Here is a 13,837-nt window from a genome sequence, read left to right on the forward strand (position 1 = left end):
TTTGGGGAAACTCAGCTTGTATTCTCAGAAGCCATGTTGTCTGGGACCCTGCAAGATTTACAAAGACAAGGACAGGCGCTGCAAAATAAATCTATTGTCTACTATAGAAAGAATGCAATTTCAGAAAACTGGTGTCATTAATTCACCCCTCACAGTCTTTCACAAAACTCAGTGGTGCCCCTACAATAAAGACTATGGTAGGCGTGCGACTAGAAAGATCTGCTTGTCATCTATAGGGTGTGGAGTTCATGACAATGGCTTCAGTTCAGGAAGGTGTGTAGCAGGCTGCTCTACAGCCGCCTGGTTTTCAATGACATAGCAAGCTCTGAAGCTCTCCATGACGCGGGCCTGGAAGACGGCCTTGCCTTTCTCCTGCCAGGCATCTGACTCGATGTACACGTTAAAAGGGTCGTGTGAGTGCTCCAGCTTCTTGGATCGGATGTAACTCAGCATGATGCCCAGGGTGAAGAAGCCGAAGAAGCCCAGCACCATGAGGATATAGAGCGCCTCCAGCTTGCTGTCATCTCGGAGCTGAGACTTACGAGCCAGGCCTGACACGTTGCCACCCTGTTCAGCTGTCTCCTGCCACAGCCTGGCCAGAAAAGGCAGAACAGTCGTGGAATTGGACAGGCTCATCCTGGGCATCAAGGTTCCCCTGATGCAGAGCAAAACTCCTGAAAGGAAAATGCAACTTAGAATCAAAAGGCATGATTGGCTACCTCCCACCCGTCCACACAGTTCTTAGCCTGATTGGCTAATTCCAGCACACGGTTCTTTGCCTGATTGGCTACCTCCCACCCTATGCACACGATTCTTTAGCGTCTCAGGTGGCAGGCATGAGCAGACATCCTCCCATGGCATGTATTGTCAGGAGTCTCACTGGTCTGTCAATCAGTTGGTGGCTCAATCAGCTGTCCTCCCGCTCTCTGGCAGGCGGCCATTGGGATGAGTCTCATTGTCATAGTTCACATTGCCATGTCGTGTGTCATAATGATACAGAGCCGTGTATCTCATTGGCTCTCTTTCCTCTTCCCATTATCACTGACTTTACGGTCCATTAATATTGCTGCTTGCGCATGCATTTCCTTACACTCAACCCCTGTCAAACACTCGTTTCTCTCTCTGCCCACTCCCCCTACAAAAGAAAACCATGCTGGCCACTCACTCCGTAAACAAACAAAGCAGATGGCCTGGCAAATAGCTCAGTGGGTGAAAGTGCTGGTTAAACCTGGTGCCCTGAGTTCTATCCCTGCCTGTAAACTGACCTCTGACCTCCACATGTGTGCCGCCCCCCCCAACATACACATACATATGCACAAACACAAAATAAATTAATTAAGGTAATTTAAAAACCTTTACAAGATAAAAATGTCACCAGAAAAAAACAGAGGCAGGAGGATCCCTGTGAGTTTGGGTCTGCAGAATGAAGTTGCAGAACTTTTAAGATGTGACAGCTTGGTGGAGGAAACACAGAACTTGGGGAGGGTTTGGGGGGCTTACAGACTTGGCCACTTCCGGTTCACTCTCTGTTTCCTGTATGCAGATGAAGATGTGAGCTCTCAGTTTCCTATCCTGGCTGCCTGCCGACACGCCTCCCTCCCAAGCCATTATGAACTCTCTCTCTGAAACCGTAAGTCAAGAGAACTCTTTCTTCCATAGGCTATTGGTGCTCGCTGCGTTTATCACAGCAACAGACAAGGAACTACAGTGGTTACCATAACCATTCAGCCGAAGGGGCTGTCAGGGCACCTTTGGATGGAATGTGCAATGGGTGGTTGCTATAGTGGGAACGTGTCCCCAAAAGTCCACATGTTGGAAAGACTACTGAAGGTGATTGTGTCACAAGGATGCTGGCCCTTGTGAATAGATGAATCCATTTATAGATGAGTGTGTTATTGACAGAGGGCCTTTATTATCCAGTCACTTGTTCATGGATATAATGGGCTATCTTTGGCTACCTTGCTCTGTCTTGCCACATCGGGGTATAGTACAAGGCACTTTACGTGTTCTGACACGTGACCATACCGCACTGTTGGAAGTCTTCAGAACTGTGACACAAACAAAGCTCTGTTCCTTATAAACCATGCAGGCACACGGTACTTGGATCTAGGGGGTGGGGGAGCTGTTTCTCCGTGGACGTCTCTTAGAGCAGCCGTGCTCCCTGAGTGGAAGACAAACACTATAATGTAGCAGCCCATGGAAGGTGTGCTGAGTTTCCAACACTCCAATCTGAGGACCTGGTTGGTAGGTAGGTAGTCAGCGTGCTAACCTCCCTTCTCCGATCACCTCCTCCAGTGAGTGACTGATGGGCCCCTGAAGAACACATCACTCCTGACATGATGAATTCTCATCTGAACTCCCAGGCTTGGTCACTGTGAGAAGTGTCTCCGAGTAACTATAGGATTCTGTCAGATATTTTGCGTGTCCTAAGAACCCTCCCTAGGTGACCATCAGATCACTGATGAGTGAAAACTTATATTCCTTTGGGGTGGGTGTGGGGTAAATATCACCTTCTACCCCTCTCTCCTGTTTGGAAGCAGAAACCTAGAGATGTGTAGTTCAATTCAAAAATGACCACTAGGAGTTTGCCAGGTTTGGGGTGGTCCAACCTCATCTCCTAGGCATCTCCTGGCAGCCAAGTAGAATATGCCCATGAGGTCCCCTGAGCAACTTTTGTAGCTAGAGGCAAAGGCATGTTTGGGACACAGTTTCTGGCCAGAATCACCATGAAAAGAAAGCCTAACAACACCAGGGCAGCTCAGCATCCCCCAGATAGCATGGGGACTGTGACATTGACCAACATCATCCCTGGGACATGGGACAACCATCAACCCAGAACGCTCAGCTCACTCTGGGTTAGACCTATAGCTACTTCTCTGTAGAACTGGCTTAATTTAAAAATGAGCCTGAGGGGCTGGAGAGATGGCTCAGTGGGTAAGAGCATTGGATGCTGCTCCAAAGGACCAGAGTTCAATTCCCAGCAGCCAAGTGGCAGTTCACACTGCCTGTAGTACAGCTTCAAGTGAGTTGACACCTTCACACTGCAGGCAAAACACCAGTCCAGGTAAAATAAGAATAAACAAATCGGGCTGGTGAGATGGCTCAGTGGGTAAGAGCACCTGACTGCTCTTCCGAAGGTCCGAAGTTCAAATCCCAGCAACCACATGGTGGCTCACAACCACCCGTAATGAGATCTGATGCCCTCTTCTGGTGTGTTTGAGGACAGCTACAGTGTACTTACATTAAATAAATTAAAAAAAAAAAAAGAATAAACAAATCATTTTGTTTTTGTTTTCTCAAGACAGGGTTTCTCTGCATAGCCCTGGTTGTCCTGGAACTCACTCGGTAGACCAGGCTGGCTTCGAACTCAGAAATCTGCCTGCCTCTGCCTCCCAAGTGCTGGGATTAAAGGCATGCGTCACTACGGCCGGCTCAACAAATTGTTTTTAAAGATGAACCTGAACCCAGCCCCAGGTGAAGATGCTTAGTGCTTTCTGAGGCCTCCTTGCTCTACACGCCACAGTTGACTGTTAGTGCCCCCACCCCCTCCCCTGCTCTCCCTCTCCGGCCAGCCTTGCCCTGGTTGACCACACCTGCTCCTTCAGAATCATACACATGGCCTTGACCCCAGCACTCCTGTCTCAGCACAAGAGCCATGAGACACTGCTCATCAAAATTTCCCTTTGGCCATTCCCAGGCTGCTCTGACACAGAACTCCAGCTGCATCCCATCAGCACCCCTCCTTTGTCTCGCTGAGCTCAACAGCCATGGTCTCCACATGAAAACCGCAGCAAATCTTACTATAGCAGCCCCAAGTGAGGGTCTTCATCTATCCCTTGTTATCTTCAGAAGGAAATGGCCTGTCCAGAGCACAGCTGTGGATGGGCTCTGAGTTTGAGGATCACAGCTCCATTCCTCCATTGCTGTCACTGTCCTCAGGAGCCATGCCTCCAGTCTTTCTGGCCCTTCACTGAACTTTCCACTTGTCCTCGTGTCTTTGCCCATTCCCAGTTCATACCGGCTCCACAATGTGTTACTCATACTTGAAGAATGAGACCCCCCCCCTCCCAGCTCACACTTTGTTCCTGAGACCTTCTTTGGTCCATAGGGCTGGGCTAGCATCATTCTGATTGACGCTGCCAACTTCATCCCAGTCAAGATCTTTAGACTCCATCTCTACTCATCTGAGCTGGTGCCTGGTCCACAGCAGCACAAGAGCTACCCAGGAACATTTATTGAGCATTTAGTAAACATTTATCATCAAAATGTAATACTGTCCTCCACACAGGGCCTGGTTCTCTAAAACCTGCTTATTTTCATTAAAAGAGACCATCAAGCTAGCTTCAGAGCTTTAGTTGTCTCTCACCCAAACCTGCTCTTTTTTGTAAATGTCTTTTTTTTTAAAGATTTATTTATTTATTTTATGTATATGAGTATACCATTGTTCTCTTCAGACACACCAGAAGAGAGCTTCAGATCCCATTACAGATGGTTGTGAGCCACCATGTCATTGCTGGGAATTGAACTCAGGACCTCTGGGAGAGCAGTCGGTGCTCTTAACCGCTGACCCATCTCTCCAGCCCCCAAACCCACTCTTAAAGGGGCGGAACGTGCTCAGACTTTGGCCTCCCGCCTCCCACTTTGGATTCCGGCTCTGTAACTTCATGGACACATGATCCTAGAAATGTTCCCCAGCCTCTCTTGGCTGTGTCCTTTCCTCTCGGTAAAACAGGAGAACCCAACACCCACATTTCCAGGCTGTTTGGTCACGGATCAAGCATGGAACACGCCGCGTGCTGGTTGACATTTAGTGGTCCTGAGTACAGGTATGGCTGGTTGGTCTTGGCTACCCACTTGACAGGACTGAGAGACCACTAGAATATTGGCAAGGCACACCTCTGGGTATGTCTGGGAGAATCTTTCCAGAGGTGATTAGATTATGAATGCTTTGACTCAATCAATGGTTCCGTCCATAAGTGAATTCAAAATTTGAACAGACTAACAGGATGCGTTGCAACTGTAGAGGATGAAGCTGAGTTGAAGAACGTGGGTCATTGTCAAAGGGTTTTTTTTTTTTTTTTTTTTGCACTCCTTGCTGCTTCTTGGCTGCAGGCTGAGGTGAGCAGGTCAGCAGTTTTAACTGTGCAATGCTCTGCCTCTGCCTCGCCATGACTCAAGCAATGGCGGGCGCCAAGTAAGAGTTGATCAAAACCTCTGCAGTGTGAGCCAAGGTAAATCTTTCCAGAGTTGTCTCTCAGGCATTTGTTTCACAATAGAAAATGGCTTACACCAGGAGGTCACTGGGTCTTCCGAGGTCGTTGGGTTTTCCTTCCCACATGGCCTCCAAGACTCAGTCTTTAGGTTTAGGTCTCATTTCGCCATGGTTGGCACGGTGGTTCCCTTCAGGCGTTCTGGACTGAGAAATGAAGCTCCTTGCTCAGATCGCTGGCCTTTTGAGTGTGGGCAGAGGCCTGTTAGGGGTGAGAAGGCCAGAAGGCACACTATACTTCCGAATCCTCAACAAAGCCGAAATCTAGCCCCATCCTGAGCAGGGGATCAGGCAGGAGTTTTCTGGAAACTAATGCATCAAACACTCAGAGCACAGTGACCCCTCCCAACGCGCCTGGAACCGTTAAGGGAGGCTCAGGCCCCTGCCACAGAGAAGAATGGGCTCGGTACTGATGGTTATCATTTTATTTCCAAAAGAAATAACCAGTTAGCAACGCAGCCACCATTTGCTGTCAGGGAGTTCTTATAGTGACTATGTGGGGGAACATATGTTAACTGGTTTAGAATCAATAACTCCACACGGGAAACTAATTTCAGAGTCAATTCTGTATTTAATTTATACTTGAGGGTTTACTAAAAAAGACCTATTACTTAAAACCAGATGGAAATTTCTGTGGTCAGAAGAAACAGACCCAAGCATCTGTTTCAACGCCCCCTGGGCCCACACACCCTCCCTCGTCTTCTTAGGGTCATAGTTTAGAAGATCATAGAGAAGTGCCTGCTATACTGCTCACCTCAGGGGCTTCTGCACCCCTGAGACTTAGGTGGAGACTGGAAATTTGCCTGTCAAATGTCTTCAGACTCCCCGGAGCTGCCCTGGGCTCCAGGCCCACTAGCTTTGAGAAATTCTGTGGAGCTCAGGGAATAATGATGCCTAGATCCTACCCCTGAGACGTTAATGGTACGGCTCTGCGTCCCCACCTTGGCACTGGACTTTTTAAAAGTTTCCTGCTATGGTTTAAATGTGTCCCCAGAGCATGTGCTGAGAGATGGGGCCTTTAAATGAACAGTTCAGGACTGGTCAACCTCCCCACCATTCCTTCCACCTTCCACCATGGATAGCACCAAAAGATGTCTCCAGCCAGATGTTGAACCACTGACCTTGGCTTCCAGGACAGTAGAAAGGATTTTTTTCTCTTGACAGTGTCTCCTGTAGTTCTGCACTGGCCTTGAGCTCTCTGTGTACTGAGGGTGACCTTGAACTCCCAAAGGTCTTGCCTCCACCTCCCCAGTGCCACGATTCTAGATTAGGTCACCACACCTAGTTTATGCTGCAGGAGGATTGAACCCAGGGCCTGGCGCATACTGATGACCGCACTACCTATGAGCTATACTCCTGGCCGGAAATGAACTCCTTGGGTATTGTTCAGCCTGGATATTTTTGTCCCAAACAGACCTCTGTACTCCCAACTGGCACATCTTGCAGTCGGGGTGGAGGCATCTGGGCTGCACAGTGGACAGTTAGGAAACAGACTGAGGTTCATTTCTGCAGAACACCTGGCAGAGTTAAAGGTTTAAGACATAAATCATGGCGGCCGTGGCGGAATCTCCACACTGTCTTTGTTTGCCAGATCTTACTTGGCCTTGCATGCTCCCCCAGAACGTGCCGTCTTTGCTTGCTCATGTTAACTCACCCTGGCACCTAAAACCACGATTAGCTTTGGGCTAGGCTAGAAAAGCCAGCCTGGTTGCTTCCTTTTCAAATCCCAACTCTCCAAGTTTATGGAAACTTTGTTCTTTATAGTTAATGCATTGCCTTGCCTTTGCTGATGCTCTCTGTACCCAGCAAAGCCTGCAGGTCATTGTGTATTTCCAATACTGAGGATTCCAAATGAGTTAGTCAGTGGCCTTGTGACAGGCCTGGTAGAAAAGGCACGGTTCAATCTGCACACCATTAGGGCACTTATGTCAGGTTCTCCAAGTTCACTTCCATTACAGGGTCAAAGCACACACTGCGCAGTGGCCCCGTGGAGATCCAACCATTTTAATTTACAGAGAACTGGGCCCCATAGTACTGTGATGAGTGGCCCCAAGGTTATCTCTCTTGGCAAAACCCAAGAGATTTAATCTTTTATCTACAGGCTCCCCTTTTACCAGGACAGGGAAGGGAGTTCCCAGGACCTTGTACAGAGGAGACAGACTCCTTAGACTCAAAGGCACTGGGGAACCAGCCACTTCTCGGGTACACTTGGGTCTCACATGTGAGGACTGGCTTCTTCCCTAAATGTTCCCTAAGCTATTAGAAGTTGACCCCGTCCTTAGGACTCCACAGACAGCTCTGCCCTGAGAGCCATGGTTCTGGGTCACTGGTACCGGAACAGCCCAGCTTCAGACACAGCTAACCTGGGGCTCAGCTTGGACTGGACATTCTCACACTGTCACTGACACTGACGATGCTAGGGTTTGAAGCAGGGGCATTGTCCCCAGTTAGAATAGTGTACATGTGGTTTTTCCTGGAAAGCTCAGACCCAGAGCTTCAGGTCCCAAGTCACTCAGGACATGGGGCTCCCATGGCTGGGTGGGACGGAATGTCTCTGAGTGGAGCCCGTGTGGCCCCTGGTGCACCCATCTGCAATGCTGCCCTCAGCCTGTGTGCTCTGGCTATGTTACCTATCAGCACTGATAACAGTCTGGAAGCTTCCTGAACAGAGCCTTTCCAGCACTGGCAACATTCTGAGGACTTGGTGTCTGGTTCACCTGGCAAGGCTTTCTCTAGCAGTTTAAGTTCCAAGATAGACAGGCACAATTGGAGGGGGTGGTCCACAGCCAGAGCTGCGGACTGTTCCCTGCCCCATACAGGTTTGGATGAACCAGAGAGCGCTCCCCTGGTCACTCCTTACCTCAGTGGAGTGGGGTACATTCTTGTTCCTAGTGACAGGGTTCTGAGGTAGTTCCTCAGCAAGCCTCGGGGGCAGAGTCACGGAAGCATTTGGCTTGTATTTTAAGAAGTAGGATGAGTGTAAAGTCAGTTCTACACAGGAGGATCTGAGTGACTGTGACCTTGGCCAAGCCTAGAATTCACACCGGTTGACCTTGGAAGCAACTGTCTATTGCTAGTGCCTTCATTTCAACCCCATGTCCAAATTCTGGAGACATATATGCTTCATATGTATGCCCCTTATCGAGCAAGAAGCCGACAGGGGTCTCCAGGCCCTCCAGGCAGCGAGCTGGCTATACCGTGGCCTTCCGGCCTTCCTTGGGCGGCTGAGGCAGACAGGGCTTCTCAAGGACTAAGTGTGGAGACCCAGAACCACTGCCTTCAGACTGGGAGGCCAGATTGGGAGGTCTGTCGCCTCCTGGCTCCCTGGAGGCTGCAGCCTCTGAATCTGGTCCTATTTCCCCCTGGCTTCCCCAGAGCTTCCCATGGGTGACAGACAGAAGGCTGCGTGTGAAGACTGGAAAGGCAAACAGGACGAAATGCTCAGAAGATTCAGGGAGGGAGGAGTATGAGAATTTTGGATAAAGGACATATGACAGCTGATGTATTAAAGCGAGGAGTCAGGAACTGTACTCAGCAACTCGGGTAAAACCAGGGAGCCTCAGTTTCCCCCTCTAAAGGCGCGGGATGATGAGCTTACCCTGACTGCATAGTGCACACACCACAGGGTTGTAGGCAACATCAAATAACCCCGCAATGGCCTTTGTCCCTGCTCTCTTCAAGAGCACGTGCAGGGCATATCTATGCTACAGGCCCTTCAAAGGCTAGACGGAATGATAAAGAGTGAGAACACTGGCTGTCAGCCCCTCATGGTGCCAGTCTCTCCCTCCCAGAGTAGGAGAAGGGTTTTCTATGTAAAGGGAGGGAACCCGTAGTGTTCAAGCCAGAACCACTGCATTTGGGGAGCAGCCTGTGAGATTATTCCTGTTAAAAATTATAGGTTTTTATTTTTATGATTTTTTTCATGATACAATCTCTTCATCTACATGGCTCACTACCTTATCTCTAAAAAGATTTAGGTGATTATTGGTGCAGTGTACTTTTGCCCGGCACCTTGACTTTCCGTAATGCTCACCCTACAATCCTATCCCATAGCATTGTATGTTTGTATGCAGTGTAGTTTTCTTCATTACTGTGCGTGCTGTTGGATGTTCACCTTCCCACTGCAAGGTGAGCTGTTTTTCATTCTGCCCAGAACAGCTGGAACAGAATCTGCATCTGGTGGGAATGCAGTAATCATTCATCAGAAGCAGGCGTGCATGCATGAATGCACGGATGCCTCCATGCATGAATGCACAGATGCCTCCGAGTTCCATCCAGCTCTCAGAATGAGCGACCACACAGGCAGCCGCTCACCCCCAGAGACACTGGTGGCATGGGTGAATCTCTCCGGGGTCCTTCAAGAGCTTATGCTTTTAGAAATGACTCCTAATCCACCATCAAAGGCAGGATCTGTAGGGTGGTGCCAGGACTGTTTCCTTGCGGATTTGTGGTACCTTCCTCATTGACTGGGAAAACCAAACAGGCAAGGAAGGCAGAAGTGTTGGGCCTCAGTCAAGTTCACATTGTATCCAAGAATCAAGAGCAGCATGGTGAACCTAGCAAAGGCCCCATCGGGGACCACAAATGGCAGCTACAATTGGTTACAGTCTTACTCTGTGGAGGTAGACATTGCTTCCTGTGCTGAAGTGAGCTATCAGTCCACACAGAGACAGCCCAGGGAAGGGGATGCATTAGAGGACCCAAAGGGCCCTCCCTCCCCTAATTGCTCTTTACCTCAGTGGCAGTAGGGATTAGGGATTAAGCACACACCATAGCTGTCACCTGGTTTTCTTCTAGAAGCTTCCCATTCCCGCATTACTGCAACCATTATCAGATATCAACCATGTTTTCCATATCCCGTGCCTTTCCCATGGCAAATAAATAAATAAATAAATAACAATAAAAATAAAAAAATAAAAAATCCAAAACTCAATGAACCTTCCTGATCAAAATAAATAAATAAATAAATAAATAATAGAAATAAAATCAGGTTCTTTGTGGCTGGTGTGCTTCAAGTATTGCTGAGTTGGGGGTGGGGAATCTCTTTAAGGCTGAGGACTGGGGATGGTGGTTTTAATTTTCATTTGATGCTTTTAGATATTTTCCAAATTTTCTCTGAGAATACCACTGAGCTACTAATAAAAGCAGAATGTTTTCCTGTAACTTTCCTGTAAGTGAAGACAGGCAGAGAGGGGACTGGCTACAAGTTAAATCCCTGCCTCCCAGCCCCCCTATGCTGTGTGCCTGCCTGTAGGTCAAGACTGGTCCTAGCAGGGTACCTGTTGCCAAGGCAGGAGCCCCTGACTTACCTGGGTCTAGAGGCCAAGGGAGCCTGGTGTGTGCAGCGGTATCCTTGGTGTGTGTGCCTGTGTGCCGGGGTCTAGGACCGACAAGCCCAGAGGCACTCAAGTGATGTTGCTTTGGATGGGCGGAGCCTCACAGAGCCCTGGGGCTTCCAGCCGGGTTGGCTCGCTATCTGCCAGCCTAGGTCTCTGAAGTTACCCAGCCCACCCTGCACCCTGCACCCTGCACGCTGCACGCTGCACTCAGCCCCAAGGGCAGGAAACACTTTGACTCCAGCAGGTGGGCTTAGGGCTGGCAGACAGTCTGTGGGAGAATAAGGAGGACAGACCGGGGCAGCACTGGACAAACACCCTGTTAAATAGCTCCAAACACGTGCACTCAGAGATGGCTCAGAGCCTCTCCAGATCCCTTTATCTTAACACCCTGCTGGACCCCTGTGGCTCCGCGGCTATTCTACAAGGCTCTCTTGAGCATCTACTTACTGGGTGCCTGGTCCTGGATGGACGGCGCAGAGGTAGCTAAACGGCCGGGGCTCTGCTGTGGGCAGTCAGTTGCTGGAGGAACTCCAGCCCTGGCGCCACCTCTGAAGTTCTCAGGCAAGTATGAACCGGCCTTTCTCTCCCAGCAGGAGCAAGCTCTGAAGTTGCTCAGGTGACTTCCTGGTCAGTTTCATAGCGTTGCCCACCCGCCTGACAGGTGTGAGTCAGCAGGGGCAGCTCCGGTGAAAGGGCAAGGCTAGGCTGGCAGATGGGATACAGAGGCAGGCTTCTGACCTACAGCGAAAAGACACAGCCAAGGGTCACTGCTCCCCCACCCCCACCCCGCGGTGGTCTTCCTCATCTGATCACTTCTAAGGACCGCAGCCCTTATGGGCTCCTGGGGACAACTGGCTACAACTGAAGGCCCTCCCACGGGCTTACCTGCAACATTCCAAGATAATACTCCTGTTGACAAAGGCAGATGGGGAGCTGTGGCCGTGTGGGTGGCAGAATCCAGGTACTGAGCACAGTGGAGAGCACTAGGCTGCCTCTGGCTTTTGACGTGTAATGTTATTCTGAGAAATCTATTCCAAAGAGGGGCACTGAGTTTAGAGAAGTCTTAAGGATATAAAGGTTCTTCATAGTTTTATTTATAATAATTAAAATCTTGATGCCTAAAGCCAAATAAATAAATAAATAAATACAATTGATAATTAAACTAGGGCCTGTATGATACAAAGTTATTTCTCAGTGAAATATCCAATGAAGCCACTAGCAAAATGCCGCCTAGTGGGTTGGTTATAATGTGGATTTCATCTGTCTCTTTGTTGAGACAGAGTCTCACTATGTTGCTCTGACTGTTCTGGAACACTCTGTGTAGACCAGGCTGGCCTCAAGTTCACAGATACCTGTGTCTCCCTCTGAAGTGCTAAGATTTAAGTCATGCGGTATCACACCTGGCTCCACATCTTGTATCTTACAGTGCTTCATGAGAAAGGCAGGCCTAGTAGCCAGGCAGTGGTGGTGCACACCTTTAATCCCAGCATTCGGGAGGCAGAGGCAGGCAGATTTCTGAGTTCGAGGTCAGCCTGGTCTACAAAGTTCAGGGCAGCCAGCGCTATAGGAGAAACCCTGTCTCGAAAAACAGAGAGAGAGAGAGAGAGAGAGAGAGAGAGAGAGAGAGAGAGAGAGAGAGAGAGAGGCCTAGATTTACAAAGAGCGAGACATTGTTTCAAAGGGAAGCAAGGAAAACAACACCCGAGATCAGCATTGGCTGCTGGGGGTCACCCAAGATGGATTCCGTGGTTCAGCTCTATACCTTCTACAACCATTCATACTCCAGAGAAAATAAAATCCATCAACTCAGCCTGAACATCCCCAGTTCTGTCTCCTCTGTGCTGTGCTATGTGGGTGTGGTGTCCTTCTGTCCATCTTTCCAAAGCCAGAGTCCAGCAGATGGGGAAAGGGGATGACGGATGGAAACAGTGTGTTTATCCTGCCAAGCACTTACTTGTGGTCCTTCCACACACACACACAATCCAGACTGGACCAGCTGCCTGGATCAGTCTATCAGGGCATGGGATAACGCCTCCCTCCTGTCCCTGGGCATTGTGAATGGGAGCCGTTCCAGAAAGGTAGTGTTGCTCTCGGCAGTGTTCTCAGCTCTCTTCCTGGTTCTCTCTGCTCCCCACAGAATGAGTTGTTTATTATTGCAAGGCTGCTCTTGGCATCCCATCTGTCATCGTGAGGCGTCCTCCACCCTTGGTGAGCCGGGACCCGTGAGGTACGCTCTACCCCCATTGAGCTGGGACAGCCTCCCCCATCTTTTTCTCTTTTTCCTTCACCCTTTCATTCTTACCCCTTCTCTTCGGTACAATAGATATGACCCCATACCCTTCAAATGACCTTGTACCAGAGCCCCTTCCTCCTCCTCCTCCTCCTTTCTCCCTGATCCTTTACTAAAGTCATGACAGATATGGTCCCTGTCCTCGCAGCAGGGTCAGCATCATCTTCCAGAAGCCCCTACTTCAGTGAGTGTGACATCCGCAAACCAACCATTTCCCATCACCTCTCAGATCTAGGAGTTCTGCTTTCTCCCGGCTCCGCTCGTTCTCCGATGCTAAGAGAGTTAGCATAAGTCTTCAGTGTATACACATGGCGCTTGGTCATTCCCTGTGGTTGCTGTTCAACTGGTGTCCTTCCTGTATCAGGCTGGGCATTCTCTGTCCTTTGGCCTCTCCATTGTTGTCCAGGCTAGGTAGCTTTGCATTACCTCAGCAAACACCTGAGAGAATTACCTCTCAAGAGAAAAGGTTCTCTCTATGCTAGGTCAGACCCATTGCTGTGTGCCTGTGTGGTGGGACAATGTATCATGGCTGAACAAAGCCAGTATGTGGAAGCCAGGAAACAAAAAGGGCAGAGAGGGAGTTGGAATGCCTCTGGCCCTTGAAAAGACATTCTCCAAATGTCTTAAAGGCTCCACATCTTTTTTTTTTCTTTTATGTTTTTTCTTTTCTTTTCCTTTTTTTTCCCCCTCTTGGCTGTCAATAGCACCAAGCTGAGGGCCAGACTTTTAATGCCTTTGGGGGAACATTTACAGCCCAAATCATAAAGCTGGGAGATAGTTCAGAGAATAACGTGCTTGCCTTGTTTGCATGGGTACCTCTGTTTGACCCCCTAGAATCCAAGTCCCTATCCTAGGGCAAAGAGGCAGAGGCAGGAGGATACCTGAAGCATGCAGCCTACCTCAGTTCATGAGTTCCAGGTTAGTGAGAGACGGCATCAA

At 49.3% G+C, this 13,837-nt stretch overlaps 1 protein-coding gene across 3 annotated transcripts; it reads right to left on the minus strand.

The window, feature by feature from the left end:
* Window positions 1–13,183, minus strand: Kcne1 (potassium voltage-gated channel subfamily E regulatory subunit 1). 3 transcript variants are annotated; one of them, XM_029470774.1, is made up of 3 exons: window positions 13,121–13,183; window positions 11,056–11,346; window positions 1–674 (listed from the first exon to the last, which is right to left on the minus strand). In XM_029470774.1, the coding sequence occupies exon 3, from the start codon at window positions 643–645 to the stop codon at window positions 247–249; it is 399 nt and encodes a 132-aa protein (XP_029326634.1). In that variant the 5' UTR covers window positions 646–674; window positions 11,056–11,346; window positions 13,121–13,183; the 3' UTR covers window positions 1–246. The 3 variants fall into 3 exon arrangements, with proteins under 3 accessions (XP_029326634.1, XP_021041321.1, XP_021041322.1); XM_021185662.2 differs by lacking the exon at window positions 13,121–13,183 and adding an exon at window positions 11,494–11,569; XM_021185663.2 differs by lacking the exons at window positions 11,056–11,346; window positions 13,121–13,183 and adding an exon at window positions 10,579–10,621 and having other exon boundaries at window positions 11–674.
* Window positions 13,184–13,837: the final 654 nt, after the last annotated feature.

Source organism: Mus caroli, chromosome 16 (assembly GCF_900094665.2).
Source record: "Mus caroli chromosome 16, CAROLI_EIJ_v1.1, whole genome shotgun sequence".
NCBI classification, from domain to species: Eukaryota; Metazoa; Chordata; class Mammalia; order Rodentia; family Muridae; genus Mus; species Mus caroli.

Excerpts from the sequence above, each read along its gene's own strand:
- Kcne1 (XM_029470774.1), bottom strand. The coding sequence starts at position 645 with ATGCCCAGGATGAGCCTGTCCAATTCCACGACTGTTCTGCCTTTTCTG.